The sequence below is a fragment of the Oratosquilla oratoria genome, chromosome 27, assembly GCF_046742065.1.
Source record: "Oratosquilla oratoria isolate Oo_2021 chromosome 27, ASM4674206v1, whole genome shotgun sequence".
Lineage (NCBI taxonomy): Eukaryota > Metazoa > Arthropoda > Malacostraca > Stomatopoda > Squillidae > Oratosquilla > Oratosquilla oratoria.
This window is the reverse complement of record NC_134803.1, coordinates 56,184,620-56,210,398: the sequence shown is the minus strand read 5'-3', so window position 1 is coordinate 56,210,398 and position 25,779 is coordinate 56,184,620. Positions and strand designations below refer to the sequence as shown.

At 44.7% G+C, this 25,779-nt stretch overlaps 1 protein-coding gene across 10 annotated transcripts in view; it reads left to right on the top strand.

Annotated features, from left to right (window-relative positions):
* The window catches only part of LOC143040098 (uncharacterized), a 426,287-nt gene that overhangs the window by 353,595 nt on the left and 46,913 nt on the right, over positions 1 to 25,779 (top strand). For 9 of the 10 annotated variants that reach the window (XM_076210786.1, XM_076210787.1, XM_076210785.1 and 6 more), the window contains 4 exons: positions 219 to 21,908; positions 22,671 to 22,988; positions 23,292 to 24,401; positions 24,528 to 24,677. In XM_076210786.1, coding sequence (XP_076066901.1) covers positions 219 to 21,908; positions 22,671 to 22,988; positions 23,292 to 24,401; positions 24,528 to 24,677 — 23,268 coding nt within the window. The remainder of the gene's footprint in view (positions 1 to 218; positions 21,909 to 22,670; positions 22,989 to 23,291; positions 24,402 to 24,527; positions 24,678 to 25,779) is intronic. The other variant, XM_076210790.1, reaches the window with a different exon arrangement.

Sequence of the window (25,779 nt, the reverse complement as noted above, 5' to 3'; positions counted from 1 at the left end):
CCATCTGTTATCTTTCCTGTCCTTCTCCTCTCCAAGTTCTTTGATCCTTCCTCGAATCAAGTCTAGTCTTCCTAAAATTTTAACCTTGTAGTCCTTTTCCTCAATGCCACATTTCCACAACACACGTAAAAGCTTATCGTCAGAAGATATGTGTGATAGTGATAGACGTAATCACTACCACAGACGCAACGAATAATTCATGTACGCTGCCTTTATAGGAGATCCTGGCCAAAGAGTCTGAGGCCACTCCTGAAAGTCAGCAGCAGCGTGACGTAGGTCATGAACCAGAGAGTACAGTTGTTGAAACAGTCACAATGTATAGTTTACCGGGAAGCGAGCAAGTCAAAACCACACAGAAAGTTAGTAGCGTAGGTCCAATTATAAAGACAATCAAATCTGAATCCGAGCCAGAATCTGCAACTCACGTGCCTTCCAGCTCAAAGCTGTTGCCTTCACCAGATAAACCTGGATTCTTCACGCGCTTGGTTAAAAGAGGAATGCGTATCATTAAGAAAATTGTTATAATTGATGGAAAACCTGTAGAAGTAGAAGAGGAAGTCGAAGAGGATGAACCTGATAGTTCTCTAGAGGCAGTGGAAGTGCTATCTAGAAAATCCCCACAGAGGTTTTCTGCTGTAGAAACGGTAGTACTTGAAGGAGAACCAGAGAAGGAAGAAGCTAAAACTCAAACCATGTCGTTCAAATTTTCTACTCCTGTGCCAAAGATACAAAAAGTTACAAAGAAGAAAATTAGAAAAATAGTAATGGTCGAAGGCAGTCCAGTTGAGACTGAAGAAGTCGTTGACGAATCGGCTACTAGTCCTGTAGAGGTGTTTGAGAAACCTGAATTCACAACTGTTATGAGAGGTATCAGAAGACGTGTCATAAAGAGGATCGTAATCATAGATGGCAAACCTACTGAGACCGAAGAGGTGATAGAGGAACCCATGGAAGTTTCGGACATTCCTGACAGGGGAAGTTCAGTGCCTACTGAAGATGATCCTTCTTCTGTCGTTACTGAAGTTATCGAAGATCCTACGACTACGACCACAGTTGTCAGGAGGGTAATAAGGAAACGAGTCATTAAGAAAATCATAATGGTTGATGGAAAACCTGTTGAAACTGAAGAGGTCGTTGAAGAACCAGAAGATGTTGTGTCCCTCTCTGAAGGCGAACCTTCAACAGGTACTATTGATATCCTAGAAGAGCCTGAATCAACTACCACTACTGTTAGGAGGATTGTAAGAAGGAGGGTAATCAAAAAAGTGGTAATTATTGATGGGAAGCCTGTGGAAACAGAGGAAGTCGTTGAAGAACCCGAGGAAGTTACGGAACTGTCCGGAATTGAACCATATACTGAAATCACAGAAGAGCCTGAGATCACAACAACCACCAAGAGAACAATAATAAGAAAGAGGATCATCAAGAAAATCATCATGGTCGATGGAAAACCTGTCGAGACTGAAGAAGTCGTCGAAGAACCACAGGAAGTCACGGAGGTCTTTGAAGGTGAACCTTCACCAGATGTCAGAGTCATTAAGGAACCTTCAACAGGTACTATTGATATCGTAGAAGAGCCTGAATCAACTACCACTACTGTTAGGAGAATTATAAGAAGGAGGGTAATCAAAAAAGTGGTAATTATTGATGGGAAGCCTGTGGAAACAGAGGAAGTCGTTGAAGAACCCGAGGAAGTTACGGAACTGTCCGGAGTTGAGCCATATACTGAAATCACAGAAGAGCCTGAGATCACAACAACCACCAAGAGAACAATAATAAGAAAGAGGATCATCAAGAAAATCATCATGGTCGATGGAAAACCTGTCGAGACTGAAGAAGTCGTCGAAGAACCACAGGAAGTCACGGAGGTCTTTGAAGGTGAACCCTCACCAGATGTCAGAATCATTGAGGAACCTTCAACAGGTACTATTGATATCGTAGAAGAGCCTGAATCAACTACCACTACTGTTAGGAGAATTATAAGAAGGAGGGTAATCAAAAAAGTGGTAATTATTGATGGGAAGCCTGTGGAAACAGAGGAAGTCATTGAAGAACCCGAGGAAGTTACGGAATTGTCCGGAGTTGAGCCATATACTGAAATCACAGAAGAGCCTGAGATCACAACAACCACCAAGAGAACAATAATAAGAAAGAGGATCATCAAGAAAATTATCATGGTCGATGGAAAACCTGTCGAGACTGAAGAAGTCGTCGAAGAACCACAGGAAATCACGGAGGTCTTTGAAGGTGAACCTTCACCAGATGTCAGAGTCATTAAGGAACCTTCAACAGGTACTATTGATATCGTAGAAGAGCCTGAATCAACTACCACTACTGTTAGGAGAATTATAAGAAGGAGGGTAATCAAAAAAGTGGTAATTATTGATGGGAAGCCTGTGGAAACAGAGGAAGTCGTTGAAGAACCCGAGGAAGTTACGGAATTGTCCGGAGTTGAACCATATACTGAAATCACAGAAGAGCCTGAGATCACAACAACCACCAAGAGAACAATAATAAGAAAGAGGATCATCAAGAAAATTATCATGATTGATGGAAAACCTGTCGAGACTGAAGAAGTCGTCGAAGAACCACAGGAAATCACGGAGGTCTTTGAAGGTGAACCTTCACCAGATGTCAGAGTCATTGAGGAACCTTCAACAGGTACTATTGATATCCTAGAAGAGCCTGAATCAACTACCACTACTGTTAGGAGAATTGTAAGAAGGAGGGTAATCAAAAAAGTGGTAATTATTGATGGGAAGCCTGTGGAAACAGAGGAAGTCGTTGAAGAACCCGAGGAAGTTACGGAATTGTCCGGAGTTGAACCATATACTGAAATCACAGAAGAGCCTGAGATCACAACAACCACCAAGAGAACAATAATAAGAAAGAGGATCATCAAGAAAATTATCATGGTTGATGGAAAACCTGTCGAGACTGAAGAAGTCGTCGAAGAACCACAGGAAATCACGGAGGTCTTTGAAGGTGAACCCTCACCAGATGAAGGTCCTTCAGATAGGTTTTCTACAGATGTCAGTGAAGTTATAGAAGAGCCCGAAGTCATTACCACCACAGTCAGGAAAATAATTAGGAGACGGGTCATAAAGAAAATTGTTATCATTGATGGTAAACCTGTTGAAACTGAGGAAGTCGTTGAAGAACCAGAATTTATCGAAGGAGAACTTCCCGAAGATGTTGAAGTCATTGAAGAACCAGAAACCACAACTATTACAAGGAGAAAAATTATAAAAAGGAGAGTAATCAAGAGAATAATTATCATAGACGGGAAACCTGTCGAAACTGAAGAAGTGATTGAAGAACCTGAAGAGATTATTGAATCTGGTGCATTAGAGTATGTTCCCGAAAAGGCCTTCCCAGTCCCAGAAGTCGATATAAATGTCACTGACTTGAAAGATGTCGACATGCCAGTCACATACACCAGTTCTCTGTACCCGACGCAAGAGGAACCTAAAGTAGCAGAAAAAATACCAGAGGAGAAGAGCAAACCTCGTAGTCCACCACGAGAATCTGCAAGTCCTCCAAGGTTTGAAGAAACTGTACCGGCTCCTCCGAAACCGGTTGGAGTGTTCCCAGAACCTTCCAAAGACACCCAAGAACCTAAAGAATCCAAAGATGAAAAGATTTTCCTGGTTGCCACCTATGATACTCCTCATGTAGAACCGACAACTGATGTTATACCAACAGAGGAAGGTATGAAAGTCCCACTACCGGTCCATGAACCAGAAAAAGAAACTGAAATTGCTCAGTTCCCCAGACCAGAAAGTCCACATTCCATTGATGATAGACCTATACAGGATGTAGCTGTAGGCAGAGAGCTTCATATTACCGAAAGCTTTTCAGAAACTGCGAAGCTTCCGGAGAGGCCGGTCAGCCCTATCGAAAAGACGTTCCCAACGCCAGATGACAACTTAGAAACTGACCAGCTAAAGGACGTCGATACAAGTGTCACGTTCACTTATGCCCACTATCCTGAGCATGAGCGTCCAAAAGAGACTGGAAAAATACCTATGCAGGATAGCAAACCAGTGTACCCGCCAGAGGAAACTGCTAGTCTTCCAAGGTTCGAAGAACCTGAACACGCTGTGCCAAAACCAGTTGGTGAAATACCTGTTCCTGAACCTATTAAGAAATCTGATGAGCCTATGGAGCCAACCGATGAGGTTAAGATTTTCCATACGACCACATACGAACCCTCTCGTTTAACTCCCGCAGAAGAACCAATACCAACGGTAGACGATGTGAGAGTCGAGTTGCCAGTGTATCCAGAGAAAACCAAGGATATCGATGGTTCCAAATTCCCAACGCCGGTAGTAAAAGAGCAGCCTAAAGGTGATGAGCCAGTATCGGACAAACCCAAGGAAACCGATGATGAGCCTACAGAGGTGAAGGAAGAGCCTTTCCCAACACCTATTGTTTGCTTAGAACCTGAGCAAATGAAAGATAGCACAATGACAGTAGCCTTCACCCATTCCCTTTATCCAGAACAGGAAAGACCAAAGGAAAGTGAAAATATACCTGTGCAGGATAGCAAACTAGTCAAACCACCAGAGGAATCTGCCACCTCTCCCAGATTCGAGGAACCTGAATCCGTTTTCCCAAAACCAGTCGGCGATATGCCTGTTCCTAAATCCATCGGCGACTCTCATGAACCAAGGGAGCCAACCGATGAGGTTAGGACTTTCCATACGACCACATACGAACCTATTCGTGTAACTCCGACAGTAGAACCAATACCAACGGTAGATGATGTGAAAGTCGGGGTGCCAGTGTATCCTGAGGAGGTCAAAGATACCGATGATTCAAAATTCCCAACGCCGGTATTAAAAGAACAACCGAAAGGTGATGAACCAAAGGAGTCAACCGATGAGGTTAGGCCCTTCCATACAAACATATACGAAGCCCCACGTGTAACTCCGGCGCCAGAACCAATACCAACGGTAGATGATGTTAAAGTTGGGGTGCCAGTGTATCCAGAAGAACCCAAGGATACCGATGATTCAAAGTCGCCAGCGCCGGTGGTAGAAGAACAACCGGAGAAATTCAAAGAAACAGAGATGAAAGAAGAACCTTTCCCAACACCTGAAGTTTCTTTAGACACTGAGGAGATGAAGGATATCACTACAACGACCACCTTCACACATACCCTCTACCCTGCCAAAGAAGAACCAAAACATCCTGAGAAAATATCCTCACCAAAGGGCAAGCCAATTGAACCACCGGAGGAAATTGCCAAACCTCCTAGATTTGAAGAATCTCTACAACCTCCACCAAAGCCAGTCGGAGAGTTTCCAGAGCCAACCAGGGATTCTCACGAACCAAAAGAATCGGTTGAAAAGGTCAGTCCCTTCAGTGTCATTGCTTATGACACTACGCGTATGATTCCATCAACAGAAGTTATTCCAACTACTGAGGAAAGCGTAGAAATAAAAATGCCAGATTTTAGCAAAGAAATAACTTCAGAGATCTCTAGGGAATTCCCGAAACCTGAACCTAGGCCAAAGGATGTCATCCGAAGAAAAATTATAAAGAAGGTGATTATTGTCGACGGTAAACCAGTAGAGACTGAAGAGATAGTGGAAGAACCCGAAGAAGGTGAGTTCGAACCATCACCAGAGGACGAAGTCACAACTACCACTGTCCGAAAGATAATCAGGAGGCGTATCATAAAGAAGGTCATTATGGTTGACGGGAAACCAGTTGAAACAGAGGAGGTAGTGGAGGAACCTGAAGAAGTCACGGAAGTTACAGAGGGCGAATTAGTCCCCACCTCGGAACTTGAGCCCTCAACTGAAGTGACAGAGGTCATTGAGGAACCTGAAGTTACAACCATCATTAGAAGAAGGGTTATTAAGAAGGTGATCATGGTTGACGGGAAACCGGTAGAGACTGAGGAGGTCGTGGAAGAACCCGAAGAAGGAGATTATGAACCATCTCCAGAGGACGAAGTCACGACCACCACTGTCCGAAAGATAATCAGAATCAGGAGGCGTGTCATAAAGAAGATCATTATGGTTGACGGGAAACCAGTTGAAACAGAGGAGGTAGTGGAGGAACCTGAAGAAGTCACGGAAGTTACAGAGGGCGAATCAGTCCCCACTTCTGAACTCGAACCTTCAACTGAAGAGACGGAAGTCATTGAGGAACCTGAAGTTACAACCGTCATTAGAAGAAGGGTTATTAAGAAGGTGATCATGGTTGACGGTAAACCGGTAGAGACTGAGGAGGTCGTGGAAGAACCCGAAGAAGGAGATTATGAACCATCTCCAGAGGACGAAGTCACGACCACCACTGTCCGAAAGATAATCAGGAGGCGTATCATAAAGAAGATCATTATGGTTGACGGGAAACCAGTTGAAACAGAGGAGGTAGTGGAGGAACCTGAAGAAGTCACGGAAGTTACAGAGGGCGAATCAGTCCCCACTTCTGAACTCGAACCTTCAACTGAAGAGACGGAAGTCATTGAGGAACCTGAAGTTACAACCGTCATTAGAAGAAGGGTTATTAAGAAGGTGATCATGATTGGCGGTAAACCAGTAGAGACTGAGGAGGTCGTGGAAGAACCCGAAGAAGGAGATTATGAACCATCTCCAGAGGACGAAGTCACGACCACCACTGTCCGAAAGATAATCAGAATCAGGAGGCGTGTCATAAAGAAGATCATTATGGTTGACGGGAAACCAGTTGAAACAGAGGAGGTAGTGGAGGAACCTGAAGAAGTCACGGAAGTTACAGAGGGCGAATCAGTCCCCACTTCTGAACTCGAACCTTCAACTGAAGAGACGGAAGTAATTGAGGAACCTGAAATTACAACCGTCATTAGAAGAAGGGTTATTAAGAAGGTGATCATGGTTGACGGTAAACCGGTAGAGACTGAGGAGGTCGTGGAAGAACCCGAAGAAGGAGATTATGAACCATCACCAGAGGACGAAGTCACGACCACCACTGTCCGAAAGATAATCAGGAGGCGTATTATAAAGAAGATCAGTATGGTTGATGGGAAACCAGTTGAAACAGAGGAAGTAGTGGAGGAACCTGAAGATATCACGGAAGTTACAGAGGGCAAATCAGTCCCCACTTCTGAACTCGAACCTTCAACTGAAGAGACAGAGATCACTGAGGAACCTGAAGTTACAACCGTCATTAGAAGAAGGGTTATTAAGAAGGTGATCATGGTTGACGGTAAACCGGTAGAGACTGAGGAGGTCGTGGAAGAACCCGAAGAAGGAGATTATGAACCATCTCCAGAGGACGAAGTCACGACCACCACTGTCCGAAAGATAATCAGGAGGCGTATCATAAAGAAGATCATTATGGTTGACGGGAAACCAGTTGAAACGGAGGAAGTAGTGGAGGAACCTGAAGAAGTCACGGAAGTTACAGAGGGCGAATCAGTCCCCACTTCTGAACTCGAACCTTCAACTGAAGAGACGGAAGTCATTGAGGAACCTGAAATTACAACCGTCATTAGAAGAAGGGTTATTAAGAAGGTGATCATGGTTGACGGTAAACCAGTAGAGACTGAGGAGGTCGTGGAAGAACCCGAAGAAGGAGATTATGAACCATCACCAGAGGACGAAGTCACGACCACCACTGTCCGAAAGATAATCAGGAGGCGTATCATAAAGAAGATCATTATGGTTGACGGGAAACCAGTTGAAACAGAGGAAGTAGTGGAGGAACCTGAGGAAGTCACGGAAGTTACAGAGGGAAAATCAGTCCCCACTTCTGAACTCGAACCTTCAACTGAAGAGACGGAAGTCATTGAGGAACCTGAAGTTACAACCGTCATTAGAAGAAGGGTTATTAAGAAGGTGATCATGGTTGACGGTAAACCAGTAGAGACTGAGGAGGTCGTGGAAGAACCCGAAGAAGGAGATTATGAACCATCTCCAGAGGACGAAGTCACGACCACCACTGTCCGAAAGATAATCAGGAGGCGTATCATAAAGAAGATCATTATGGTTGACGGGAAACCAGTTGAAACAGAGGAAGTAGTGGAGGAACCTGAAGAAGTCACGGAAGTGACTGAGGGAGTTTCGGAACTCGAACCTTCAACTGAAGTGACAGAGGTAATTGAGGAACCTAAAATTACAACCGTTGTTCGAAGGATTGTAAAGAAGGTGATTATGGTTGACGGTAAGCCCGTAGAGACGGAGGAACTAATAGAGGAACCTAAAGCAGTAGGTAAGCTTCCAGAAGTAGTAGAGTCTAAACACGTTCAAGGAGATGACGTAACTCAGCCTGAGACTCAATACAGGAAGATTATCAGAAGAAGAAGAATTAAACGAATTGTTATGATTGATGGATTACCAGTCGAAACTGATGAAGTTGTAGAAGAGCCAGAAGAAGTTCTTGAAACTTCTGAGGGACTACCTGAAGGAGAACATGAAGTTGAAGTAGAAGATGGTGGTGTTACAGTTGTCAAGAAAAATATAAGAGTCATTCGCCATCTTCGTATGGTCGATGGTAAAGAGGTAGTTGAAGAGGAGCGTATTGAACAGCCAGAAGAAACTTACAAATACCCCCCTGAATCTGGTTATATTCAACCTATTACCTTGCCAGTCAGTGAAAGTATTGAGAGCCACCCCCAGGACGGATCTCCGTCGATGACCAAAGTAATACGCACTGTAAAGATTGTCGATGGTCAACCAATAGTGTCTGAAGAGCATATTGAAGGAAAACCTATAGCTGCTGACACTCCGGAAACACGCGATGTTCAAGTGCGGGTTATACGCCGTCGAACACGAGTTGTTAAGCGGATACAGATCATTGATGGAGAGAGAGTTGAAACTGAAGAAGTCATTGAGGAACCAGAAACTGAATTTGGAATGCCAGATGACGGATCTGGTGTCACAGTTATAGATTTGGCCAACATTCCTGACTCGCGGGACGATTATGAGGAACCTCCAGCATTCCCTGAACCAGTAACTTCGGATACACCTCAAATTTCCGAAGATGTCCCGAAACATTGGGAAGATGAATTGTACCCGGTCGAGTCACGCCTACCTGATCAACCTGCACCAATCCCTGAAGTGTCAATGAAGATAACGGAAGAAATACCTCATAGTCCTCCCTCACTTACACAGGAAGAGTATAAACCACCAGCAGTAGTAGGCACTCTTCCCTCTCCAACTCTTGAGATTGACACACCAAAACTTCAAGAGGAATTACCAGCAGTGTGGAAGGAAGATGTCTATCTGAAATCTTCAGAAGAACATGACAGAGATCAACCTATTCAGGAAACAACCAAAATGCCACCAGCTCCTCCAGTGCCTCCTTTATCGTCGAAAGATAAAGATTCTGAAACAGAACCGTTCCCATCACCGTCTGAATCAGTCTCTCCTCCAATGGAGAAACCTGAAAAAGGTATGGAAGAACCCAAGGATAAAAAGGATGACGTTTCCCCAGTTCCATCTGATATTTCTGAATGTCAACCAGATGTTATTGTCGAGGAAGATATTGAATCTTCAGAAATCACTTTAGTAGTTCAGGAAGAAACAGATTTGCCTAAGGAACCACAGACATTAGAAAAAACTCCTGATCCTTTCCCAGTGCCAGCCACTGTTGTCAAAAAGAAAGACTCCGAATACGTGCCTATCAGTAGTAAAGAAGATTCATATCCATCAGTCGAACCGTTCCCAGAACCTGTGGCTGATGGAGAACAAGAATTAATACCTTCGCAACCTTCAGAATCAAAGCCATTCTCTGATTCAGAGCAATATACACCAACACCTCTTCATCCCCTTCACGACAAAATTGTAGCTACAGCAGATTCTCCAAAGTGCCTAGAAATTCCTCTGTCTCCCCCTAAACAACAAAAAGAAGTGACCGTTTTCCCTAAACCGGTTGGAGAATTCCCTGAGCCTCATATCTCCCAGCAGTACGAGACTCCTCCTTCACCAGATTCAAGAAGCGTCTCTTTTGAAAAAGACCTGTATCCTGAAATTCAGCCTGAAGAAGCAACTTCTAGTATACCGGAGCCTCTTCCGTCACCTAATATTCCACAGTATCAAGTACATCATGAACAACTTCAAGATCAACCTTTCGCCCATCCTCAAGAGTTTGAAAGCTTCCATGAACCAATGCAAATGCCATATACAGAGAAACCTGATTCTCAAGCCACCACGTTTGAGCCAGATACTCTAGAACAGACACCAGAGCAACAAGAGGAAGACCATGATGTTCAGAAAGATGCTCCGCTTCCGACAGAGGAATATCCACCTCTTGAATCAGAGGAACCGGAAGAGTCGTCGCGGAAAGGCTCCCCTTCGGAAAGTGAGACATATACTGCAACACTAGTTAAAGAAACTATCGAATCAATATTGACAGAAGAGGAACCCGAAACACAAACAGAGTACGTTGACATGCCCAGCAGTACAAAAGATACCCCAGTCTTACCCGTATGTGAAGGTATGCCTCCGCCCTTGTTCAGAGAAGTAGAAGAACCCGTGTTAGAGCCATTCCCAACACCAGATGATTCTTATTATGAAAAACCCAAAGATGTCACGATAACCACCACGTGGGAACAAGATGTTTACTCAGTCTATCCTCCAGAAACAGGACACGGACCTATACAAGTACCAGATTCCACAGCCCCTGCGGTCGAATTTTCTATGGAACCTCCAACGGAGATTCCAGACGTACCACCATCTTTCCCAACACCCATAAGTGATTTCCCCTCTGTGTCTGGCCCTATTCAAGAACCCGAGGATAACCAGCAACCCTGTGAAATATATAAACAAAAAATGTATCCTCAAACAATTGTTTTAACAGACTCCGAACCTATCATTATACAGGATGACCTTCAGCGGATGAGTCCGGCTTCTCCTCCGGAATACCCTGAACTGGAGGAGAAAACAGGTGAGGAACAATTCCCAGAACCAAAATACGAAATTCACGAGGAAGAGAGAAAGGATCCACCTTTGTATGAAGAGGGGGATCTCGTAGTTGTAGAAGAAAGCGCATTCCCAACACCAAAGGATCGTCTCGATACAGAACAACTTAAAGAAACTGTTGTAACAGTCACTACGCAACCTCTATATCCTCAGAAGGAGCCATCAGAAGAGGCTGAAAGAATACCTGAAGGGACAACCCAACCCATTCACTTGCCAGAGGAAGTTGCAAGTCCTCCAAAGTTTGAAGAAGCTGTGCAACCTCCCCCGAAACCAGTTGGAGAGTTCCCAGAACCATCCAAAGAGACTCAAGAACCGAAAGAAGTTGAAGATGAAAAACATTTCCGTCTTACCACGTATGATACACCTCGTGCAGAGCCGGCGACCGATGTTATACCTACAGAAGAAGGAGTGAAAGTCCCATTGCCAGAGTATGAAAAAGAAAAAGAAACCGAAGTTGTCCAGTTCCCCAAACCAGAGAGCTTAGATTCCACAAGTGATACACCAGAGGAGAGTGAAAAAGTACCGGTAGAGGATAGGAAGCCAGTTGATTCACCCAAAGAGCCAGTTGATGATGATAAGCCATATGACACCTCTCGTGTAACTCCGGCAGAAGAACCAACACCGGTAGTAGATGATGTTAAAGTCGGGTTGCCAGAACATCCAGAAATAAAGGATGCTGATGATTCCAAGTTACCAACGCCCGATGTAAAAGAACAACCCAAACTTGACGAACCGGTACCGGACAAAGTTAAGGAAACAGATGATGTGCCTAAAGAAGTGAAAGAAGACACCTTAGTTGGTGAAGCGCCTGTTCCTAAGCCCACCGGGGAGTCTCATGAACCTGAAGAGCCATTTGATGATGATAGGCCATTTGATGTGACCATATACGATACCCATCGTATAACTCCGGAAGCTGAACCAATACCAACGGTAGAGGATGTGAAAGTTGGGTTGCCAAAGTATCCAGAGACAATTACGGGTACTGAAGATTCCAAGTTGCCAACGCCAGTATTGGTACCAGAAAAACTCAAAGAAATTGATGATAAGCCTACAGAGGGGAAGGAAGAACCCTTCCCAACACCAAAGGAAGTCTTAGACACCGAGCAGATCAAGGAGAGCACTACGACGGTCTCCTTTACAGATGTCCTCTATCCACCCAAAGAAGAACCTGAGAAACCTGAGAAAATAATCGTAGCAAAGAGCAAGCCAGTTGAACCACCTGAGGAAACTGCCAAACCTCCCAAATTTGAAGAATCTCCACAAGCTCCACCCAAACCAGTCGGAGAATTCCCAGAACCATCCATGGAATCTCATGAACCTAAAGAATCTGACAAAGATGATAGACCCTTTAGTATCACTACTTATGATACAACTCAGATGAAACCGACAACTGAAGCAATTCCAACTGCAAAGGATGAGAAAGTCGGACTTCCAAAATATGAAGAAGAGAAAACGACTGAGGTAATCCACTTCCCAGTGCCAACAGAACCTCTGCATGATATACCTACACGTGTAGAAGACGGAGTAACTGAAGAGCCAAGAAAGACAGATAAACTTTATGTTACAGTCGAAACAAAGAAGGTTGTGGATGAACCTGGAGTGACAGGACCTTTGGAAACGAAACCAGTCACTGAAAAGTCTGAAATAACTGAGGAACCCGAAACTGTTACCACCACAGTAAGAAGGATCGTTCGAAGAAGAGTTATCAAAAAGATTATCATGGTTGATGGTAGGCCAGTCGAAACAGAAGAGGTAGTTGAAGAGCCTGAAGAAATCACTGAGGTCTCCGAAGGAGATTCCCTGCAACCAGGTATGGGTGAGCCATCAACGGAAGTGATTGAAGTAATTGAGGAACCCGAGACAACTACTACCCTTGTCAGGAAGGTAATAAGGAGGAGGGTTATCAAGAAAATAGTTATCATCGATGGCAAACCCGTCGAAACAGAAGAAATAGTCGAAGAACCCGAAGAAATTACTGAAGTTTCTGAAGGTGATTCATTGCAGCCGTACGGGAAAGAACCATCATCCGAGGTGACTGAAGTAATTGAGGAACCTGAGACAACTACCACAATAAAGAGGATCATAAGAAGGGTGATCAAAAAGATCGTTATGATTGATGGTAAACCTGTCGAAACAGAGGAGGTGGTTGAAGAACCTGAAGAGGTAACCAAAGTCACTTCAGAGCCATCGACTGAAATAACCGAAATATGTGAACCGATAACGACAATTACAACCAGGAGAAAGGTTATCAAAAAGACCATCATGGTTGACGGTAAGCCAGTCGAAACGGAGGAAGTCGTTGAAGAGCCTGAAGAAATGACTGAGGATGAACCATCAACTAAAGTTACCGAAATAATTGAAGAACCTGAAACAACTACTACCACTGTAAGGAGAACTATAAGAAGGATTATCAAAAAGATCGTCATGGTCGATGGCAAGCCTGTTGAAACCGAAGAGGTAGTTGAGGAACCTGAAGAGGTCACCCTGGAGTCTGTACCGTCAACTGAATTCGTAGAAACAGTTGAGGAACCTGAAACTACAACGGTTATCAGAAGGCGGGTAATAAAGAAAATCATTATTGTGGATGGTAAGCCTGTTGAGACGGAGGAAGTTGTTGAGGAGCCTGAAGAACTCTTTGTAGTTCCAAAGGAGGGAGATTTGCCAAAGTCAAAACTCGTACCATCGACAGCGGTCACCGAGTTCATCGAAGAACCTGAGGAAGTTACCAGAAAGGTTATTCGCAGAAGGGTTATAAAGAAGATTGTTATGATTGATGGCAAACCTGTCGAAACGGAAGAAGTAGTCGAAGAACCAGAAGAGATCACTGAGAAAGAACCCTTGACTAAAGTGACCGAAGTCGTTGAGGAACCTGAGACAACTACCACCACCACAAGGAGGATTATCAGAAGGAGGGTCATCAAGAAGATCATTATTGTTGATGGCAAGCCGGTCGAAACAGAGGAGGTCATTGAGGAGCCGGAAGAGATCACAGAGGTTTCAGACTCGCTGCAACCACGCGATGATGAGCCATCGACTGAAGTGACTGAAATCGTTGAGGAACCTGAGACAACCACCACCACCACAAGGAGGATTATCAGAAGGAGGGTCATCAAGAAGATCATTATAGTTGATGGCAAGCCGGTGGAAACAGAGGAGGTCATTGAGGAGCCGGAAGAGATCACAGAGGTTTCAGACTCACTGCAACCACGCGATGATGAGCCATCGACTGAAGTGACTGAAATCGTTGAGGAACCTGAGACAACTACCACCACTACAAGGAGAATTATCAGAAGAAGGGTCATCAAGAAGATCATTATTGTTGATGGCAAGCCGGTCGAAACAGAAGAGGTCATTGAGGAGCCGGAAGAGATCACAGAGGTTTCAGACTCACTGCAACCACGCGATGATGAGCCATCGACTGAAGTGACTGAAATCGTTGAGGAACCTGAGACAACTACCACCACTACAAGGAGAATTATCAGAAGAAGGGTCATCAAGAAGATCATTATTGTTGATGGCAAGCCGGTCGAAACAGAAGAGGTCATTGAAGAGCCGGAAGAGATCACAGAGGTTTCAGACTCACTGCGACCACGCGATGATGAGCCATCGACTGAAGTGACTGAAATCGTTGAGGAACCTGAAATAACCACCACCACCACAAGGAGGATTATCAGAAGGAGGGTCATCAAGAAGATCATTATAGTTGATGGCAAGCCGGTGGAAACAGAGGAGGTCATTGAGGAACCGGAAGAGATCACAGAGGTTTCAGACTCACTGCAACCACGCGATGATGAGCCATCGACTGAAGTGACTGAAATCGTTGAGGAACCTGAGACAACTACCACTACCACAAGGAGGATTATCAGGAGGAGGGTCATCAAGAAGATCATTATTGTTGATGGCAAGCCGGTCGAAACAGAAGAGGTCATTGAGGAGCCGGAAGAGATCACAGAGGTTTCAGACTCACTGCGACCACGCGATGATGAGCCATCGACTGAAGTGACTGAAATCGTTGAGGAGCCTGAAACAACTACCACCACTACAAGGAGAATTATCAGGAGAAGGGTCATCAAGAAGATCATTATTGTTGATGGCAAGCCGGTCGAAACAGAGGAGGTCATTGAGGAGCCGGAAGAGATCACAGAGTTTTCAGACTCACTGCAACCACGCGATGATGAGCCATCGACTGAAATGACTGAAATCGTTGAGGAACCTGAAACAACCACCACTACCACAAGGAGGATTATAAGGAGGAGGGTCATCAAGAAGATCATTATTGTTGATGGCAAACCGGTGGAAACAGAGGAGGTCATTGAGGAGCCGGAAGAGATCACAGAGGTTTCAGACTCACTGCAACCACGCGATGATGAGCCATCGACTGAAGTGACTGAAATCGTTGAGGAACCTGAAACAACTACCACCACCACAAGGAGGATTATCAGAAGGAGGGTCATCAAGAAGATCATTATTGTTGATGGCAAGCCGGTCGAAACAGAGAAGGTCATTGAGGAGCCGGAAGAGATCACAGAGGTTTCAGACTCACTGCAACCACGCGATGATGAGCCATCGACTGAAGTGACTGAAATCGTTGAGGAACCTGAAACAACTACCACCACCACAAGGAGGATTATCAGAAGGAGGGTCATCAAGAAGATCATTATAGTTGATGGCAAGCCGGTCGAAACAGAGGAAGTCATTGAGGAGCCGGAAGAGATCACAGAGGTTTCAGACTCGCTGGAGCCACGTGATGAAGAACCATCGACTGAAGTGACTGAAATCGTTGAGGAACCCGAAACAACAACAACTACCACTGTAAGGAGAATTATAAGAAGGGTTATCAAAAAGATCGTCTTCATTGATGGCGAACCTGTTGAAACAGAGGAAGTAGTAGAAGAACCTGAGGAGATTATTGAAGTTTCTGAAGGAGATGAGCCATCCACTGATGTTACGGAATTAACTGAAGAGCCTGATACCACGACTATAAGAAGGGTTATTAAAAAGATAATCATGATTGATGGTAAACCTGTTGAGACTGAGGAGGTTGTAGAGCCCGAGGATGTAACTAAAGATGACTCCTTACCTGTCACGGAGTTAGATTCATCTGAAGCTGACACCGAAATCATCGAGATGCCAGAAACTACAACTGTCATCCGGAAAAGAATAGTAAAGAAGATTGTGATGATTGATGGTAAGCCTGTCGAAACAGAGGAAGTGATAGAAGAACCTGGTGATGTACGTAGGGTAACTGGAGACAAACTTTCGCCTGTGACGACAGTTGAGCCATCAACAGAAGTGATAGAAACAATTGAGGAGCCGGAAACGACCACTACAATAGTTAGAACTATCATTAGACGGCGGGTGATCAAAAAGATCATCATGGTAGACGGAAAGCCTGTTGAAACCGAAGAGGTCGTGGAGGAACCTGAAGAAATCACTGAAGTTCTGGGAGAGGAGCCATCGGCAGCAATCACTGAGATCATTGAAGATCCTGAATCAACTATCGTTCGAACAGTTATCAAGAAGATAGTCATGATTGACGGCAAACCTGTTGAAATAGAAGAGATGGAACTACCCGGTGATGTCGAGCCTTTGAAAGACTCCTCATTACCTGTTTCAGAATCCGCACCATCACCAAGACCTAAAGAACCAAAAGAAAAGCCAGAAAAGGGAAGAAGGGAACCAAAAGATAAGGGCGAAGTGGTGAAACCAAAACAACCCACGACTCCTAAGGAGCCATCCACTGCAACCCAAAGTGAAACCCCTGAACCTGAGACTACATCCACCACCTCTACCATTGGGAGGATTCTCAGAAGTATTAAAAGAATTATGACAGATGAGGATAAGCCAGAAAAAACTGAAGAAGAAGAAGAACCAGTAGGTGCTACAGACATTGTGGAAGATAAACCTGATTCTGAAACGCCTAAGAAGCTTGTTCCAGGAGTTTCAGATGTTGAGGACACTGAAACCATTGTGTCACTGTCAAAGGTTCCTCATGATGTACCTACTCTTGAAGAAACCATTGTTAGTAAAGCGGCACCTGTGCCTGAGTATCCATCAAAAACTTTAGAGCCGACGACTGAAGAACCTCCTCCAACGCCAACATTATCTACTGAGGTCCCGAAAGATCCCGAACCAAGTGCTCCTCGTATCTGGTCAGAAACCGAATATACAAAGATTCCCGAACCTGCTGAGGATGATTCCATTATTGAAAGTCCAGAAACAATCGCTCAAACTCCTCCGGACGAAAAGAAACCTGAAGTCTCCGAAACTGTCGCGGTGAAATTCCCAACTCCAGAAGGCGTTTTCCCAACTCCAACTTCACCAAAGGAAACTCCAAGGAAGGTTGATGAAGAAACCAATGTAGTGTTTACTTCACCAACGTATGACCAAAGCAAAGAAGATGAACCAAGCAAGTTGATTGAAGAAACGGAAGAGGTTGCGCCAAGTTTGCCCATGGCACCTCCAGTAATACCAGAGCCCGATAGGAAAGAATTCCCTGAGCCTGATGAATTTATTCCTACACCAAAAGGTAAGCAAGAAACACCAGAAGCAACAAGTGTGGAAGAAACTAAAGTCTGGAGTGAAACTACATATGAAAAGCCAGGCGATACTAAAGAGCCTGAAATTATTGAAACTACATTAGGGAAAGCACCTGATATACCAGAAGAAAGTCCGCGTGAAGAACCTAAACCCAAAGATTCTGAGTTCCCTTGCCCTGAGGCTGTGTCCCCGGCACCATCTCCAATCAAACCCACAGGAGTAAAGGAAACCCCATCGCCCCGTGAAAAAGAAACCTCTCCTAAGAAACCAACTACTCCTAAAAGGGTTGAAGAATTGCCAAAGGATAAAGACACGACTGCTGAAGAGCCCTTCCCTGCTGCAGATACAGCAACTTCTAAGGAGCCTGAAAAGCCTGAGGTCACCGTAGCCTGGCGTGAAGATCTTGAACCAGATACTAAACCGAAACTTCACAAAGACCCTCCAAGAGCGTTCATAGTTCAAGAACCAGAAGAAGAATATCCTCTGCCGGCAGATACTTTCCCCTCACCAATGCACACAGTGAGTGAGCCTCAAAGTCCAAAAATAAAACCAAGCATTGGATTTGAAGAATATGAACAGATAACCGAATATTCTATGCCAGAGCCTATTATTCTTGAAAAGGAAAAGGGTATTAGCCCTCCAGTGTACAAGGATGAGGAGAAGAAACAACAAATTCCCCATTTCCCAGAACCTGCAGCAGACAAATCACCAGAAGCAGTCACGCCACAGAAAGAACAACCGCTTCCTATTGCTGATGAACCGAAGACGCTTCCAAGTGAGGACGAACACACTAGAACAGTAGACGTTGTGGAATTCGCGGAAACTGTTACAAGTGTACCTGAGCCTGTACCAGAAAGAAAAACTAAGGAGGAAGAGAAGCCGGTACCATTGCCAGATCTTAGCAGAAAGGACGAAACTCCGGAAGAATCGCTCACCAAAACGATCGAATGGGAAAAGGAGATTTACCCTACACGAGATTCGTCACCAGAAGAAGTTGCCGACATCACAACTCCGGACGACTCGACACGCATGGCTCCACCGGAAGAAAAAGAAGCCCCTGTGTATGGAGAAGTTACTTCCAAATTCCCAAAACCGTACTCGCCCGCTCCTGAGCCAGTTTCATCACCTCAAGAGAAACCCATGGAGGTCCGGGTTGAGAAAGTTTGGAAAGAGGACACATATCCTACACAGCCTGAAGCTCCGAAAGAAGAACCAATTCCGGAAACGGAACCCAAAGCTGCTCCACTACCTTCCTTCAAGGAAACTGAGAAAGAAAGAGTTGAACCCGAAGAATTCCCGGTGCCACGTCAGGAATCTACTGAGGATGAGGTCACGGTTTCTGAAAGTATAGAAGATACACCTGATTCTAAGGAGAGCTCTCCCGTCAAGCAAAAGCCTCAAGAGGAAACTCCAGGAAAGAAGAAGAAGAAGAAAGCTAAAGCTAAGAAGGAGAAGAAACAACCTGTAAGAACCGAAACTGAGGAAATATGTGCAGAAAAGGAGCCATCCCCAGAACCTCGGGTTGAGGAAGAAGTTGTGGATTCAGAGAAACAGAAGAAACCCAAAGATGAGGGTAAGAAACGCTATGAAGAACCTGAAACACCCTCGGAACCTAAAGTTGAGGAAGAACCCGTGGTTCCGGAGAAGAAGAAGAAATCAAAATCTAAAAAAGACAAGAAACGCCCAGAAGAACCAAAAATGGTTGAGAAAACACCCTCCAAAGAAGTGACACCAGAAACGACAAAAGAACCTGCAAAGAAATTGTCAACAGAACCTAAGACTGAGGATAAGTTGGAGAAAGAGTATCCTAAAGAACCTGAAAAGATCACGCTGGCCGAGAAAGTACCAAAGGAACCAAAACTTGAAGAAGGTACGTTAGTGCGAAGAGAACCCAAAGAACCCACGGTTTCTGATGAGCCTACCGAACCTGAAAAGTATTTGGAACCTAAGGACGAAGAAAGTGTCACGGTAACACAGACACCTCGCGAAACTACGCATGTTGAAGAAACAGTGGTTCGTGAAGGGAAGAAGTCGAAGAAAAAGAAGGGCAAGAAACAACCTGCGGAAGAGGAACCTGTACCTGAGGCGATACCTAAAGAACCTGAGTATGAAAAGGCTATCGTGGCTGAAGAACGCCCAGAAGAACAGGAAAGCTTGACTGAGAAAGAGAGTAAGATATCTAAGACTAAAAAGAAGAAGAAGAAGACCGACAAGGAACCACTTAAAAAGCCTGAGGAGCAACCCAAAGAACCTAAAGTTGCTGAAAAATCAGTGGTCGCAGAAGATGAGCCACTATCGGAGGAGCTTCTAGTACCTGGTGAGGAGAAACTTTTGAGAGGCAAGCCTCATGAAGAACCTAAAGCTCTAGAAGAACCTACGACTGTGGAAAAAGAACCACAAGAAAGAAAGACTATTGAAGAAGTTATAGTCACGGAAGAGCCCGAACATTTGGAAAGTTTTGTTGTAAAAGAAACCAAAACTACTGTTCGAGAATCTAAAAAGCCCGAGCACAAGATGCCCGTTAAGGAAAAAGAAGTATTCGAAATTACTGAAGAGAAAGGCAGAATTGAACACCCTGAATCTTCCGACGAAGAAGCAACAGAGGATTACAAGACACCAGCCTATCTCGATGATTCTGATGACATGCAGCCAGAAGAGATTGAGCTTGATGAAGATGAAAAGCCTCTTCCAGTTGATTCACGTGATAGAGCACGGAAACCTGAGGTTCATGAAAAACCGACCGAAGAGCGGGTGCCAGAGGAGCCAGAGGTAACCAAAGAAGAGGAATTCAGAGAAGTTCCTTCCTACAGCCCTGTGCATGAGAAGGAAAAGAGGGATGTCGAGCTCGTAACAGAAAGTGCTGAGCCAGTAGAGACTGAGACCTTTGAGGAGGCAAGTGATATCTTAGAAATAAGGGATGATGTCAAGACGGTCACTCTACCAACCTCCCAGGAGGACGATTACTATGAAACGAGTGTCGTAACCTCTTCGGCCATGGTTATCGAAAGGCCTTCGACCACCGACTCGGTTACCATCAGAGATGAACGCATTGATGAACACACTGCAGGGCCACCTGAGATGAAGCCTCGGAGCGCTTCGCCCTCTTCGGAGGGAATCGGTGGGAAGGAAGACGAAGTGGTGGGGACAGAGGAGGTTGAAGGGCTATCACCTAAAGAAAGTCAGCCTGAGGGAGAAGAAGAAATAGTGGTAAACGAAATGGTTGAACTACTTGAGTTTATCACTCGACGTCAGAAGCTGATTAAAGAAACCCCAAGCCCATCAACCCGACCCTCTGTCATTCCCCTTCCTTCTTCCACGTCCACCGACGAGGAGCGCGAAGAAAAATTCGACCAAAGCCTTGCCACGCTGCAGGACGCAATCAAACAGCGGGACACTGAGGTTGTTCAAAAGGTCATCGTCACCATTGTAGAGACTGTCACGATTTGGCTAGAAACCATCGAGTACCGCATTTACACTATTCGAAACTCTAAAGATCCTAAAGAACGCCAACAGCAGCATGAACACTTGCAACGCGAACTACGCATAATTGAAGAAAAGCTCACCGTTCTTGAACAGGTCTCTGAAACAGCAGAAGAACTTCTCACTGAGGAGGTGCTGGTCACTGTACAAGAGAGTGTCAAGTACCTTCGAAAACAAGTTTCTCATGTCGAAAAAGTCAGGCAAGCGGAAGAAGAAGAGGCAGCAAAGGAAGATGTCAACTACAAGCAGCATGCTGAATCGGTCAACAATATTGAGGAAGAAGTTTCTGCACTGAAGGATGAGCTTGCGTCCATTAAAGAAGGTAGCATGCCAACAGATGAGAAAGTCACTAGGCTCGAGACCCTCCTTTCCAACAATGACAGGACTCGAGATCGTGCCATTCTGCTTCTCATGGACGCCCATGACTTCAAGCAAGTTCCAGGAAGTACCGTCAAAGAGGATCTTGACCAGCTTCAGACTCAGTTGCGTCAAATTCACGACTCAGGGGAGAACGAACTGGATCGTCTTCTTCGACTGAGCACTACTACTACAGAGTACGAGGAAACACTTAAAGAACTTACCAATCTCATTGAAATGGCTGAGAATGCACTGAATGCCAAGGTTTTCGCTCGCGATCTAGATCACTTAAATCAAACTATCGAAAAACATAAGCGTCTTTTTATTTCATTGCGTCAGTGTCAAAAGGGTCTTGAATCTTTAGACACTGCTCTTGCTCCCAGTAGTCGCATACATTATCAACAACTGTACACTCGGTCTTACCTGCGCGCATCGCAGCTGTTAGACAAATACACGCAGAGACACCACCATTTGGTACATCTGCAAACAGAGTGGTCTCGACTCGCAGCTCAGCTCGAAGGAGAAGAGGTTTGGACTCTTCAGGCTGCCGAACGAATGACAGGGGTCTCCACCTTGACAGCAGACTCGTACACAGATAACACAGAACAGTGCAAGGTGAGTACCAGGGTGCATCAATTGTTCTATGGTGCATTTCTTTCTGTTGCAGTGTGTAACTTTTACCCTCCTTTATTATTCACAACTATTTTCAAATCTGCTCCCCCATATTTTTTTCCCACTGTAACTCTGAGTGGAGGTAAGACGATAACAAAGATTTGTTGTTCATTCTTTTTGAATCCCAAGACTTGTGTGATGAAATGCGTTTTTTTTTTTATGCCTTTTCCTAATATTTACAATTATTCTAATTCTATGTTTTTACAGGAAATGCAGGTTGGTATGCTATATTAACGCTAACCAGTTATTCAAATGCTTTAGTAATAAGAATTTTACCCTTAAGCAGTGTTTTCATTCCTCTACGTAGAACCATTAGCAAGCCTTTAACGACCATTCCTTCTCCTGGTGGTTGTGCTGTGGAAGCTCTGTCCTGACCTCAGAGCCTACCACGTTCATTATTAACATTTTCATTTTTTCTTTTGTTTTAGATTCTTTGGTGTAGTTTTAGGAACTCCCTGTGCAATAAATTAGGCTCTTTATCAATAAGACCATTTGGGCCCTTCAGGCGGGGAAAATCTTTAGCTGTGCTTGTGTCCTTATTACAGCACAAGCCCTTAAGGCCAGTGAAAAACTTCTTAATCTTCCTTGGAAAATAAACTGGGCGCTGGCCTTTCACTCCTTTGCTAACCGCGATGGAGTTCCTTCTCCTCGGAGCTTTCCTTACTAACGTGTGTTGGTACCCTGCATCCACGTGGCGCCTTGCAGGACTTGCTGGTGGAGGCCGTGCAACACGAGGCGCACACAGGACATCTGGTGGAAGTCGCACGCAAGATAGGTGAGAGCATCACGTGCACCGCCTTACTTGACCGCGTCACCAGCCAACACCAGAAGACTCGAGGTATTCGTCAGGATGTGGGCAATCTACTAGAACGTCTGGAAGAGTTCCATGTTCACTGGACTGCTTATCAGACCCAGATGGACAAACTCCAGGAGTGGTGTCGACAGGCTTGGAATTCCCTTCAGGAAATCGACCTCACCCCGGAGAACCAGGACAGGCTGAGAGAGCAGTTCAATGAAATATGGGTATGTACTCGAGAATTTTCATGAAAGTGGCAGTTGCCGACAAGACTGACGAGTTAAACACCGTATGAGGACGGAGCCTTTATTTGTGCGACGTTTCGCTTATTACAGCTTTTTCAAGTACTTGAAAAAGCTGTAATAAGCGAAACGTCGTACAAATAAAGGCTCCGTCCTCATATGGTGTTTAACTCGTCAGTATGTACTCGAGAGCCTTTTTTCTGATTTTGACAATTATGTGATATAACTGCTAATGTATCTAAAACAGAAATACATATGTTTTATAATAAAAATAATTTCTCTTTCCAGAATCTAAAAGCACAGTTCGACAGTCAGAGTGTGCTCTTCAACGAAGCCATGAACCATTTCGACAAATCTGTTGGAATAGTGACTATGACTGATGAAAGTCTGCAGAGACACTTTTTGACGGAGTTCAAGACGGAATGGAATAACCTTGAGGAACTCCTTCACCAGAAGGATAGGGAACTCCATAGGATCCAGATCCAAGTGGTCCCGGTGCCCCAGCTGCTATCGGAGACCCAAGAGACTCTCAGCAGCATCGAAGAGTCCCTGCGAGACATCGACACGCACGTCACATCCATAGAACAACTTCGAGAAATTTCAGATAGGTACAAGATTCTACACATCAAAGTAATGAACAGTAAAGAGAACTTAGACCACCTCACGCAGGTGACTGAGGCTGAAGAAGACCAAGATGAAGAGTTGATGGAGACACTGGGTCAAATGAATCTGACGTGCCAAGAACTGGTGTGCACTATCCAGCAACGCATCACCTCTCTCGAATTCGTCCTGGACAATGTCCAGAAGACGGTGAGCCGCGTTGAGCGCATCTCTCTAACAATGATGCACTTGGAAAGCACTTTGGAACGCTGCCAGGCTGTTGATAAGGAGGGAGAGCAGATACTGAAAGCAGCCATTCACAGCTGCAAGACCATCTATGAAGGTTTGGCACGTGCGGAGGAAGATATTTCTAAAGTGAGGCAGAGCATGGAGGCACTGAAACAAGATCCTCACCACCCTTGCCAGCTTGCTGAGCTCGAAACTCAGATCCTCGGCCTTCAGGGCCGCCTCACGTCTCTTGCGGAGACCATCAAGGAGACCAAGGTCAACCTCAAGGAGCGGCTTGACCTCTGGCAGAAGTTCATGTCGTCTTCGGATGCCGTGGACAGGTTCCTCCAGGAAGTTGAGTACTTAATGGAAGGTGCTGTCGACTTACGCAATGTCAATGCCCATACTCTCAAGTCCCACGTTGGAGACCTGCAGGGCCTTCAGGGAACCATGAGCGAGAACGAAGAGCTCTTGGAGACTCTACGGGTACAGGCCGTCGAAGTCGAGAAGACGAAGACTGTCGAGACTCAAATAACTCGATGGAATGTCGTGTCGCAGCGGCTAGTCAAAGTAAGTACCTGTTTTTTTCTTTATCTCCACATTTCATAAATGCCTAAACACACCTGAAACAGAATGGAATGCAACATCTGTTCGACTTGAACTCTTCTCTAACGCTTTATTATTTATCATTCACAGGTGATTCTTCGTTATGAAACTGCTTTGGAGCTCTGGGCTCGGTTTGAAACCGTGCAAGAGGAGGTTCGTGTGTGGGTTGAGTCCAAACACACGCTCATTGTATCCCTACAGACCACCACCTTCACTCCTGAGACCAGAGATCAGCTGAAGGTAAGTTCGATGATGAGAAAGTATTATTAGTTTTGCATTTTGGGCAACAGTGAAGAAGATGTGTGTGTGTGTGTGTGTGTGTGTGTGTGTGTGTGTGTGTGTGTGTGTGTGTGTGTGTGTGTGTGTGTGTGTGTGTGTGTGTGTGTGTGTGTGTGTGTGTGTGTGTGTGTGTGTGTGTGCGCGCGTGCGTGTGTGGGGGTGGGTGAGTGAGTGAACGAGAGAGAGAGTGGGTGAGAGAGAGAAAGAGAGAGAGAGAGAGAAGAGATTCACCACCATGGTCTTGGATCAGTGCTGGACTCAAGAATGACAGTCATTACCCTCCCGGATGAGAGCTCAGAACTTGACGGTTACGGCTTACACTTATACACCCCATCTTGCTCAAAGAGGACAGTAACGGATTGCAGTGTTAGTGGAATTAAGTGTAAAGTGATGATCGATTTCGGGTCTGCAGCTTTGTAAAGACCTCGACGCTAACCACTACACCAGCAAGTCATGTGATTCACCATGATCGTGAATCACGTGCTGGACTTATGATCGCTAGCTGTTAACCTCCTGGATGAGGGGTGTGTGTGTGTGTGTGTGCGTGCGTGCGTGCGTGCTTTAGATATGAATTCACTTTAACTGCATGTAATGAAATATAACATATAGACAACAAAATTGATTTCTTAAATTGTATATTCTGTTTGTCTGTTCATTGTCCTGTTACCATATATTCATATACACAATATTTGTTTCCATCTTAATGTTGCAACATTCTGAACTGTTGTGTTCACATAATCGAACAGTGAAGGGCCCACAGATCATATATTATACAGAAACCCGATGCATTGAGCAAGATTATGATTTGCGGATTCAACTGTGGATTACTTCTATGAAAAAAAAAAATCCAAAGCTGGGGTTCGAACTCGGGACAAAAGTCGTATTCGTATTCGTACATTTCTGCCCCCCCCCCCTTTTTTTCAGTTAAAACAAAATACAAAATAGATATGTAAATATATAAATGCGTACGTAGATAAGCATGTAGATAAATATACAAATAAATAGATTAATACATGAATAGATAAATGTGTACGTAGATAAGTATATAGATAAATGAATAGAT